The sequence below is a fragment of the Erpetoichthys calabaricus genome, chromosome 1, assembly GCF_900747795.2.
Source record: "Erpetoichthys calabaricus chromosome 1, fErpCal1.3, whole genome shotgun sequence".
Lineage (NCBI taxonomy): Eukaryota > Metazoa > Chordata > Cladistia > Polypteriformes > Polypteridae > Erpetoichthys > Erpetoichthys calabaricus.
This window is the reverse complement of record NC_041394.2, coordinates 25,096,470-25,109,098: the sequence shown is the minus strand read 5'-3', so window position 1 is coordinate 25,109,098 and position 12,629 is coordinate 25,096,470. Positions and strand designations below refer to the sequence as shown.

The 12,629-nt window shown below is 41.1% G+C and overlaps 1 protein-coding gene across 1 annotated transcript in view; it reads right to left on the bottom strand.

The window, feature by feature from the left end:
* The window catches only part of LOC114647794 (spectrin beta chain, non-erythrocytic 4-like), a 432,215-nt gene that overhangs the window by 91,008 nt on the left and 328,578 nt on the right, over window positions 1–12,629 (bottom strand). The window contains exon 26 of the mRNA XM_028796437.2: window positions 9,224–9,428. Within this exon, the coding sequence (XP_028652270.1) occupies window positions 9,224–9,428 (205 nt within the window). The remainder of the gene's footprint in view (window positions 1–9,223; window positions 9,429–12,629) is intronic.

The window sequence follows — 12,629 nt, the reverse complement described above, 5'->3', positions numbered from 1 at the left end:
CATTGTGAGGCAGGAATGACAGCCCAATTTATCTATGTTAAAACATCTGGACTGAAGTTTACTTAACGTCAACCTGATTAAATATGAATAAAATGGTGTTGTTAAACTTATAGTGAATATGTGTGTGTGTGTGTTCGCACTGCGATGAACTGGTGCCCTTTCCAGGGATTGTTCCTGCTGATGTGGGTCAGTATGCACCGATATGCCATACCTGCCTTCTCTCATTCAAGCACCTGACGTATGCTTTTAGGGATCTGGAAAAGTTGCCCCCCCCCCCACATTTCGCTCCTCACATTTTCCTCCAGATATTTTTCCTATCATCTACCTGGGTCGTTTAAACTTCTTTAAAAATTTATTTTATTTTAAATATCGAAAAAGCATTCCATAGAACTAGAGTTACTGGATTTCGCGTAGTTCTTCTGTCACCACCGTTACTCAATTTAATGTGTCCGAACACACTATGGCCGTTACACAGCTCGTGTTTGCTGTTTTTGGAGCTTGGGAATCAGCGGTGCTGAAGAACCAGCAGCGCGTCGCAGACAGTGCAATATCAATATACAGTATATGCTGCCACGCTGCGCACCGCGTCATATAATATTATAAATATTTGCAATGGCAAAAACAATTCCATCAATAAGGGGCAAAAGAAAACTGGTAGATGATGACAACCACATTTACGTGTTTTCAAAGAGGACAGGGAATCTGGGTTTGTGAAAAACGTTCTGCCTGCAAAGGGCATGTTTAATTTTTTGACAATTTTAACATGTGCATTTATTAAACCAAAATAAATTACAATAAAAAATTAGGTGCATTATTTACATTTCTGTAACCTACTCATTATCTACAGGGGCCAAATTGTGGAAGGCGAAATGTGGTGGGGGCGACTTTTCCGTAAACCATGCCTTTAATGTCTGTTCAGTTCTTGTCACTTCATTGCCTGCTACACGAGCTCCATATTCTCTCACTGAAACTCACACATGCTTTATCAATCCAGCCGGAGCAGGCAGAGTCTTCCTTATAGTGTTAGAATATCATAATTGTGACTTTTTTTGTTATTATTGTTTGTCAAAAGAGCAGAGAGAGCAAGGATGCCGCAGAGTAAGACAAATGGGGAAGTTGGAGAAGACATGAGGCTCACAGTCGGTCCCCTTTGAAAATGGCTTTTTCCTTCCTTGATGCACTGTTTTGTAATATGAGTGTGATCTCAAGACACGGATTACATTTTTGGCTTAGAAAATGGACATAATTGGTAAGTTTAAGAATTTTTTTATCATGTATAAGTGAGGGGTAACATGTAGCCCTACTGTAAGATGCAAGAACAGGCAAACTTTTTTTTAAATGTACTGTATATAAAAAATACTTCATTTTAGAAGACAATTTTATGCAGCAAACTGATATATACCATGATTGTGAAGAAATAACTTCGACTGGTAACAATACCAAACTTATTCTTTAATCTCTGTCTGAAAATAATAGTCACATTTAAAGGCAAATGAATTTTGGTAAATTTATTTATGTTTTTCTTTAATTCTTTGTTTCAAATTTGTTACTTTTGTCACGCATGCGCATTGGAGGGTCACATTCCAGGCTCGTCACAGGTAAGCACTACCACCCCAGGACACCAGGTGGCACGATCGCCGATTCTTTTGTCCGAGAAGATGGCGTCTCCTTCGGGAGATGAGCTACCTGCCCTACGGAGCTCCGACTCTGAAGCCTAACTGCTCTCCAGGGCATTTAAGATACAGCCAATGACTACACTGTGCTTTTGTTTCTTTACTGTATCATCGAGTACTTGTTACTTTGAGTAAATTTATTATAAGGGTAAATGGAGTGGCCTGATTGGCACCCCAACAATTCATCTTGACTCCTGTCCCATCCTTGACTGATGACACTATTATTTTCCTTCTTTAACTCAGGGTCATTAAGTATTGATGGATATTTTGTAATATTGTATGCCTACAAATTAATAATTGTTGGCACGGTGGCTTGCGCTGCTGCTTCTTCTGAGCTCCAGGTATCAGGGTCTGATTCCCGGCTGGATCTCACTTATGTTATTGGGGGTTTTCTTCAGGCACTCCAGTTCTAAATTGGTCGCAAAGGGAGTATGCTTACAAGTATATGCCCTGGGAGGGGCTGGTGTGCCATCAAAGGCTGGTATGTGCCTTGTGTTTGCTGCTGTCACAAGAGGCTCTGCTTCTCTAAGAGCCTTCAATGGAGAAGTTTGTTTATAAAATGAATGTATGAGTGAATATTTTTTCATTATCCTGAAGGAACAATTCTGGCCAGTAGGTAACAATAACGTAAACAACAAAAACAGAAATATTCTATGAATGGCTAGATATCAAATGCTTCATGTCTAAAAAGGAAAGAAGGGTTCCAATGCCAAAATTATAATAGTGGGAGCCTGAATCAAATAAATATAGTGGTGAGACTACTGAACATTGACAGAAGGAGAGCCCACCGTTTTTAGAACTAAAGATCACATGCCATAACGTTCTCCAGCTTGCCAAGTTGTTTTACCTGCCTAAGGTAAAGTCATCCCTGACGGAGGATCGCAGGAATCGTGGGAAAGAGGGGTCCTTTCAGCGGATTGGCTGGCCCAGCGCTGTTTCAGCTGTGGAATGGCCAAATGGGGGAGGCAGCTTGATGGATGAGGTCTCCAGGACTCTAAAAATATCCAAATCTTATTATGCGATATCATGTACTGTTAAATTCTGCTCCGTACTTCTAAAATTTTTATTTTTTTTTAACTTCTAAAAAAAAAACCTTTTTATTTTTATACTGTATTGAGGATTTGTTCTGTTCTGTGTATTGTATTGGATTGACCCCCTTCTTTTGACACCCACTGCACACCCAACCTACCTGGAAAGGGGGTCTCTCTTTGAACTGCCTTTCCCAAGGTTTCTTCCATTTTTTTGTACAAGATTTTTTTGGGAATTTTTCCTTGTCTTCTTAGAAAGTCAAGGCTGGGGGGCTGTCAAGAGGCAGGGCCTGTTAAAGCCCATTGCGACACTTCCTGTGTGATTTTTGGGCTATACAAAAATAAACTGTATTGTATTGTATTGTATCCATTTCGGGGTTGCAGGACCTAAAGCCCATCTCAGAAACCCTGGGAGCAAAGCAGGAAATCGCCCTGACCAAGGTGCCAGGGCCCAAGAGTTAAAGATAACCTCCCAAAAAAGAATTTCTTCATATTAAAGAAAGAAAATAGGCTAATCCTTTTAATAATTTCAGAAGACCTCTGGGGATTTTCCCATTTCATGAAGCAGCCTTTGCTGATATCCACTGTCTGGAAAATCCCTTTGGATATGGGAATGTCTGAACAAGCCCTTATTAAAGCAGCATATGAATTAATCTTTTTTCTCACAGTTTTGTGAATCCCCACTTGGCCATTAAAATTCAAAGAGATTAAAGTGTACCAATCCGCTGTTCCTCTCTCTCTCTCTATCTTCTTTCTTTAATAGGAATAATTTATTCTCATAATTAAAAAACTGCAGCTTAGTCTCAATGGGAGCCAATCTGCATTTGCTCAGCACGCTGCCCCTTAATTTTGTTTTCTCTGTCCTACCCAGTATCCAGTGACTAAGTGCTGTGCAGAAATGTACAATCATTCCACATCCTTTTAATTTAAGTTCTAGTTGTATTTGCCATATGTAATCACTGAAAGAGGAATCATTACAAAAGGGAGGAATCATACTTATGAGGTGTAATTACCTTCAAAACCATCACTTACATCACAGAACAATTTGTTAAAAACCAGTCTAGTTTATCAACACAAGCAAGCAGGAAAAAGCTCAGCATGAGAAATCTAAACACATATAAGCCAATATTAGAATGAACATTTTGTTTGTAGATATAAAGGTTTTACTACATCTAAAGCTGTGTAGTTTCTCTTGGAAGACTTTTTATATATCAGTTCCGGTTTCAGGTACTGCAAAGAATTATCATCTATTTTCTTCTTAGTTTTATTAAAGTCACTGTAATAAGTGTATAAGTTTAATATGTGACTGTGCTCTGTGCAAATATATTTTACTAACCAACCCGCGGCGTAGCATATGCCGCATAATTATGTAATGATGGGTGAACACTTCCTGAACGACACAGTTGTTCAAATGGCGTGGGTTTGAGGATACGACTGTGAGTGAATGAAAAGATAGACCTCTAGAGAGAGCAACATATAATTGTCCGTGACTGAAAGCGGGATCGTCTGTGACGAAGAAGGCCACACTGGTGAAAGTTACTTGTAGATTAAGGTGTAGCGAGTCTTCGTTGTTGACGCTTAATATAGCTTGCGTACTGAGATGTTCTGGAGTCACAGTTGAGAAACACTTTTTTAATGTCTTTTAAGCACAGGGGAAAAAATGAACATGTGAAACATCCGTAATGTAATAAGCCACCAAGAAAAGTAACATTGCAATAATGCACGCTACGACCCGATCGCTGTAAACAGAAGTGAAAACAAAATCGAGCCCAGTGCATTCTTTAACTGCCTTGTGGCATAATGGTAGTGCTGCTGCTTTGCAGTAAGGAGACTGTGGAAGATTGTGGGTTTGCTTCCCAGTTCCTCCCTGTGTGGATAGTGCTTTGAATACTGAGGACACCGCTATATTAATGTAACGAAGTATTATTATTCTTATGTGTCCAGCACTTTCTCTTTCACGCGCGCACCTGTATGTGTGTGTGTGTCTCTCGCTCGCTGCACGTGTTCCTGCAGGCATACGCCACGTAATTATTTATTGATGGCTGAACACTTCTGGAAAGACACAGTTGTCTAAAAGGAGGAAAAAAAATGAACATTTGCAAAATCCGTAACGCTGCTTTCAGTAAGTACAATGCACACGCATTCAATTTGTCGGCCACTTTTTGCCAGCCGTCTTTTCTGGTTTGGGCTGTTTTTGCAGTGTTAGCGCTTGTGCATATTAAATCTTGAAATCCTTCGAGTAACTAATTAACTAACTAACACCCACCCACACACACAGCTTGTGTGAAAAAAATGCGCCCGTTCTTTCATCATTTTGTTTCAGCCTATCAAAGACTTGCTGATCATGTTTTGTAGACTCAATATACATTGGCTTTTCACTCAGCGCGGGGGCGCACATTCATCTCGGATTATTATATCCAGGTAGACTAATATGCTACATGGCTGCGTTTGAAAAACAGGCTTATCCCATGATGAGTTTCACCGGAAGTAATGATTAGGAATCCGGTTGGAACAAAACCCTGCAGCCATAGGGGTTCACCAGGACCGAGTTTGGGAAACACAGATGAAACCGACTCAGGTGAGGAGGTGGGGCGGGCAAAGTAGTTGCAGCTATTGATTACTCAGTGTTGTTTGCCTGGGTGTCTGATCTCCTCGACGGGATCAGAAATAAAAGGAAAACAATGTGAAGGCAATGTCACAGGTGTTCCTGTAGTATAGCGGGTCTACAGCTCCCCTTCAAAAGGCTATTTTTAAATAAATAATCACGGCACTCACAGCGTAGCGAGGGGCATGGAAGTGTGGCTGAAACGGTTTCCAGGTGGAGTCGTGCTGCGGGCATTTCTCCCCTGTCCAGTGCGCAAGCAAGTGAGGAGAGAGAGAGAAAGCCGGTACGTTAGAGTGAGCAAGAGCAGGCTCGAAGGCAATGTGTTCCTGTGGTATAGCGGGTCCATAGCTCCCCTTGAAAAGGCCATTTTTAATCAGGCGACTGACAGTAGTGGAGTCAGGCACAGAGAAGGTCAGCTGCTAAGAGAGCGTCTCGACTGTTGCAGGGCCTGAAGCAGGTGAGACGCTAATGAAACAGAGGCATAGGGCTTATTGGTTTTTAAAGACTGCTTCCTTCATTGTGTTTTAACCTCAGTTTTAAAGGATTGTTTTAAGGATCCCATGGGATACCCCTCGCAAACTGTTTTACGCGCTGCATATAGCGATTCACATCCACGAGAAACATGCCTCTATGAACAGTCAACGTGGCTGAGAAGTGCATGTGGACTCTAGCACAGACGAACATAAGTGACGCTGTTTTTTCTGTGTTGTCGCGTCCAAGTTGGTGGGCGTGGCTCTGAGAGTTATCGTCATATCCAATGGTCTTAGAGTTGGTGGGCATGGCTGCGTCCTGCATGCTTCCATGGGTGTCTTGCTTGCCCTGGCAGCGGCTTAGTGAATTATATATATAGATAAATCTGCCTTTTTCTACTCACATGCACAGTTGACACAGAGCCAGATCTAGCACAGGGGTTCACCATATAAGAACTGCTAGGCAAGCATTTTAAGACAAGACAGTTAGGGACAACTGCGAAATGGGCAGTCACACTGAGGGCCATTGTATACTATTTTTGTATGTCAAAGTCAGCAGGAAACTGTATCCTCTTTTGCCTTGTTTGGAATGGCATGATTCACCTAAGTGGGGGCCTGCACATGAAGAAAGAGTATAAAGCCTTGGAACATTGCCCGGCACACCTTTGAAGCCGACGGACGGATGGGAGATACCATCATCCAATCTGGAAAATCCTTCCAACGCAGTGATGAAAATGGCAGACTCTACACATCGGACCCCCACTCTCGAACTAGGTTCTTGTCATGACTTCCATCATAAGCCGTCATTAAACAAAGCTAAGTTATTTCTCCTATGTGATTTCTTACCTCCATATCACTAAGGGAGGGGTATTGCCTTTTTATATTATACCTATACAGATTCAGGTTATGTAACACACCGCAATTACAAAAGAACACACTCTAACAAGGGAGCTGACACCCCCCTGCTGGATACAGTCACTTTTTAAAGAGGGCTCCTTTCTCACTAACTTGGCAGAATATACCACATTTTACTTTATTGCCTAAAAGCATTTAGGATTCACAAAGACTCCACTGAATGCTTTATCTTTTTTAACCATCTTTAGTGGAAATTTTTCTCCTTAAAGTCGATTATTCCACTCTGTATTGCCATGGAAGTCCCTCTTATTTGTTATTTTGCTTCACCAGTGCTATGTACTTAATAGTTAACTATATTTTGTGCATGAATGCTAAATATATCAGCTTTATAACGCCCAATGTGTACAGCATACTTGCATGTGGACAGCCGCCTCATGCAAAATCAGACTTCAGTATTCAGACATGTGCAGCAGCCAGAAGCAAACACCCTTACTAGCCTGATATAAACAGACCAAATGGTTGCCTTCAGACTTGAGCGTCACTCTATACCAGTGCCACTTACCAAAGCTGGGACCCAGTCACCATGCTGCTTCTTTCTGAAGGTGTCCCTTCTTAGCCACTAACCCCTGTGGGATTATGACAATCATTCCCTCTAGGTGTTCTTAACACTATACCTTGGCTCAACCAAACAATACAAACTTGCTATTGCAAAAAAGCAAAATTAATAAAACACAATAAAACCAACAGTAGCGAAAAGTGGGAAATGTATTTGAAAAACGTTATCTAAATTGTTTGTTGCTGTGAGCAGCACCCAGCCAATTTGACCAGCTGCTGTCTTCACTTGTTTTTTCTTATCATTTAACTGCAAACTTTGTACTGCTTGTACTATGTTTTGAGGGGATCACTCAATTAGAATATCTGGCCATATATTCTGAGTAGAAAAGAGGATGCCACCTACCAATCAATAGCTTTACAGGAATGCTGACATTCTGCTCCTCTACAGACAGTTATTTCTTCATCTTACTCAATATGCATTTTACTTTAAAATAACTATGAGCCATGGGTACCTGAAATCCTGCTGACTACGCCAAATGTTTGTCATAGAGTCACATAATGATCAGACCTACTTCAGGCATTTGCACTGTGGTAACCACTGGTGGCCAGGCACAAAGCCACAATTACTGAATTACAAAGGCCCTCAGACACTGAGCCTTTACAGCAGAACTCCTACAGTCTTACTGCAAGCTGAATGCTTCCTAGTGACATCAGCCAAGCTCTTTATCACTCAGCCCACACTTTTTTTGAGAAGCACTGCCACTACGCACTCATTGACATCTCCCGGAATTGAGAAAACAATGGGGATGTTTTTTTTAGATCAATATTTCTCTTATTTAACACTGAGAATGTGTATACATCGCGGGTTTAAGTTGGTTCGCCGCAGTAACAAAAATGCCACAGTGCCTAAACGTGCTGTAATTCGCCAACAGATGTGACAGTTCGTTTGACTTAAAAAGAGATGAAATATTCCCAGCACATGGAGGTAAGCCAGTTTTGAAACTTTTACACCTTATGTTTATTTGCGCTCTGAAGCTTCACCTCCTCCAACATTTAATGGGCTGCTCATCTGATAAGGTGTGAGCAATAGTCCCTTTGGCGTTAGTGGTCGTAGTGCTACCAGCGAAGCACGTGAATATTTAATATGACCCTTTTTATATTCCTCAGAGTTTCTTACATATTCAGATGTTGTAGGCATAAGGTACTCTAAGATCCACAATGCTCACCCTGCGTCGTCTCTCAAGTTCAAAAAAACATGTGAGTTGGGCCAAATCTTCGGTCTGCAATAACAACAGCTTATCTTCAATTCAAAAATCTATTTAAAAAAATTATAGTAACAAGCCGGAGGCCAATTCTTAACACTATTAATTAAAAATATTTATTAAAAAAGAAAGTTTATGAAAATGTTTATTTAAAAAAAAGGGAAGAGAAGGAGCTTCTGTGAAAGGCTGACGCTGTGTCTGGGCTGCTTCTCACAATATATATATAATAATATATTAAAAATACAGAAAAATATTTAAAAATAAAATTCCTTCTCATACTCCATATACATTTGAAATATTCTTGAATGTATGGACACACTCAGTAATTTACCAAAGCAGCTCAGATCAACTAATCTCATCCATTCATTCTATCTATGCATCCATTCCTCGAATTACAATTTTAAGGTCATACGTAGACAGAGCCTATTTGGGTAGCCTGGGGCAAAATGCCCAAACCAGTCAAACAGAAGGCACGCTCATACACACACCAACACCCTATCATACTAGACCAGATTAGATCAGTTGATTAACCTAATACACACAAACATGTGGCATGTGACAGGAAAAAAATCTAAATATTTTAGAAAAAAGGAGCAGACATGGAGTAAACATGTAAACAAACTCTCACACAGACAATGAGGGGCTAGTTTTTAGGCCCATTCTCCACCTACTCTTTCTTGATTAAACACTTTTAAAGCCATGTCAGTCTCCCATTCCTCTTCATTATTAAGTTGTCCCCATAGCTATTAACCCCATTTCTGCCCCTTCAACTTACTAAGACGTGTTCACAGTCCTGGCCAAGCTCCGGGGATCCAGCCACCACTTCACGCTCCGCAATCCAATGCTCTAGTTCATCTACCTCGCGGTTCAACTGGTAGAGCCAATACTGTTGTTCCAACTTTCCTTTGCGCTCTTCTACCAGGTCTTTGAGGGAGACATAGAGTCGGTCAATCTGGGACTGACGCTTGCTGACCTGCTCACTTAGAGAAAAAATTTTAAAGAACAACAGCAGTCAAAATCACATTTACTCCAATAGTAGTACTCAGAAATTGTACTAATGGATAGTAACTACATAAACATTGACCTGGCTCCTGGCCCTTTTCTCTTCTTATTGTATTTATAAATGTCAGTGTTAAATAAACTCTTATATAGCGTACATATGGAATATATTCATTTTAAAGGTTCATTTAATACTTATTGCAGCAAAGTTGGGAATAGACAATGAATCTTGCTAAATACTAGACTTACACAGTGGTGGCACATTAGTGTTAAAACATTTAATTCCATTCATTAAACAAAAAGATTCTAATCCAAAACAAACTGAAAAATAAAAAAATTTAAATCCACATTAGTAATTTCTGAAGCAAACATTATTACTCCGCAATAGAAATTAATTTGGTAATGTGTGTTACAAATAAATGGACAAAACAGCACATAGGATGGCTATAAAGTGTATTTACCCGCTTGGAAGGTTTCACAGGGCTCTCTGTTGGACAGACCATAGTTTGTGACATCTGCTGAAGGACTGTATCTCAGATATAGATGTGAGTAACACTGGAACACCACAAGGTTCTTCACTCATACACCACAGACTATATATATAACACTAGGAGCCTCGTGTATAACGCTGTGCATAGAATTCACACTAAAACATGGCGTACGGACAAAAACAGAAATGTGTGTATTGATGAAAAAATTCATATGCATAAAACTGTGCATAAGCAAGGTTCCACATATTTCCCTTTATAAATCTCAATCAACGTGAATTTTAACAGACATGAGCGTACCTACAGCCCCAACCTGAATCCTCCCAGAATTTAGCAAATTTCAGTATGCAAATCAAAATGCTGCAGATGTTCTATCAGATGGTTGTGGCGAGCGCCCTCTTCTACGCGGTGGTGTGCTGGGGAGGCAGCATTAAGAAAAAGGACGCCTCACGCCTGGACAAACTGGTGAGGAAAGAAGGCTCTATTGTAAGCATGGAGCTGGACAATTTGACATCCATGGCAGAGCGACAGGCTCCTATCAATTATGGAGAATCAACTGCATCCACTAAACAGTATCATCTCCAGACAGAGGAGCAGCTTCAGCGACAGACTGTTGTCACTGTCCTGCTCCACTGACAGACTGAGGAGATCGTTCCTCCCCTAAACTATGCGACTCTTCCATTCCACCCGGGGGGGGGGGGCGGTAAACGTTAACATTATTCAAAGTTATTGCATATTTTTACCTGCATCTTTATCACTCTTTAATTTAATACTGTTTTTTGTATCAGTATGCTGCTGCTGGAGTATGTGAATTTCACCTTGGGATTAATAAAGTATTTATCTATCTATCTATCTATCTATCTATCTATCTATCTATCTATCTATCTATCTATCTATCTATCTATCTATCTATCTATCTATCTATCTATCTATCTATCTATCTATCTATCTATCTAGCTAATTGTCATAATTGTCTGTATCTTAACATCAGCAAAACCAAGGAACTGCTTATTGACTTTTGCCACACCAAAGAGCCTTTATGTCCGGTCACCATTCAGGAAGTGGATGTGAAGGTGTTCCAATGCTACATGTACTTGGGGGTCCTCATTAATGACAGGAACTATATAAGAAACGGCAGAACAGGATCCTTTTCCTTAAAATCTGTGTTCCTGTAATATGACCAGTGACATCCTTCACATCTTCTACAGCTCAGTGACTACCAGTGCTGTGGTGTGCTGGGCTCGTAACATCACTTCAAGAGAGGCCCACTAAATTAAAAGGCTAATTAAAAGTGCAGGCTCAATTATGGGATACATTTAGACCCCCTGGAGGTCGTAGAGGAGCAGAGAATGAAAACAAAACTGAGTGCCATTATGGACAATGCTGCACATCCTCTTTCTGACACACAAACACTGAGGGCTTTCAGCCAACAAATTATTCAGCAGAAATGTGTGAAGAAACGTGACTAAGGTTCCTTCATACCAACACCAATGAAAATATATATATATATATATATATATATATATATATATATATATATATATATATATATATATATATATATATATGCCCGGCTTGGACCCCCTGTCACTATATATTCAGGGGGAGCAGCCCTTGGTCGGTACAATACCTCCACCTGGACGCTGGATGGCCGCCCCCCTCGGTTGGAGCAGTGCCTCAGCCTCCCGCAGGGCTCCATGGGAGATGGAGTTCTCCACAGCCCTGTTGGGATCTGGGGTGTCTGTGTCCGGGGGCTGGCTTTCCACAATACATACATATTGTCACACACGTGCGGGTAAGGGGACGTTGTACGGACCAAGCAAAGGTAATTCCATGCCAGGCCAGGGGGTGGCGGGGTGCACTAAACCTTCTCCTGTTATCTCTACAGACCAGCCGCGGGAAAACCTATCTGATTCAGTGCTGACGATGCCGGTTCTGGCACCCAGATGAAGGTCACTTCCGGTTCTGGCACACAGAAGAAGGTCACTTCTGGCACACAGGCTGACGTCAGAAGGACATCACTTCCAGTTCCCCTACATCACTTCCGGTCTGATCCCTTAAAGCCACCATCTTTTCCAACCCTTGTCAGTTCCGTTTTGGACTCAGTATTGTCAACAGCTCTATGCTATTTGAAAAAATCTTTTGCAGCCAGGAATATTATACGGGTGGCTGCCCCAAACCTTTTTACGTGTGTCGAGTCTGTTCCTTTTTACAAAATATATGTATTTATATATCTATACTAATAAAAGGCAAAGCCCTCACTGACTCACTCACTGACTGACTGACTCACTCATCACTAATTCTCCAACTTCCCGTGTAGGTGGAAGGCTGAAATTTCGCAGGCCTATTCCTTACAGCTTACTTACAAAAGTTAGGCAGGTTTCATTTCGAAATTCTACGCGTAATGGTCATAACTGGAACCTCTTTTTTGTCCATATACTGTAATAGAGTGCACCTCCATGGCCATGGGAGGCGGAGTTGCGTATCGCGTCATCACGCCACCCACGTAATCGCGTGAACTGACTGTGAACGCAGTACGTACAAAACAAGGAAGAGCCCCAAAGAGCGCTGAAGAAAACATTCATTACACAATTGAGAAGGCACCGAAACAATAAGAAGCGACCGAGTGACGCATACAAGCATATTCATAAGTGCAGTTACTGTGGAAACAAAGCACGGTGTAAACCGTAAGTT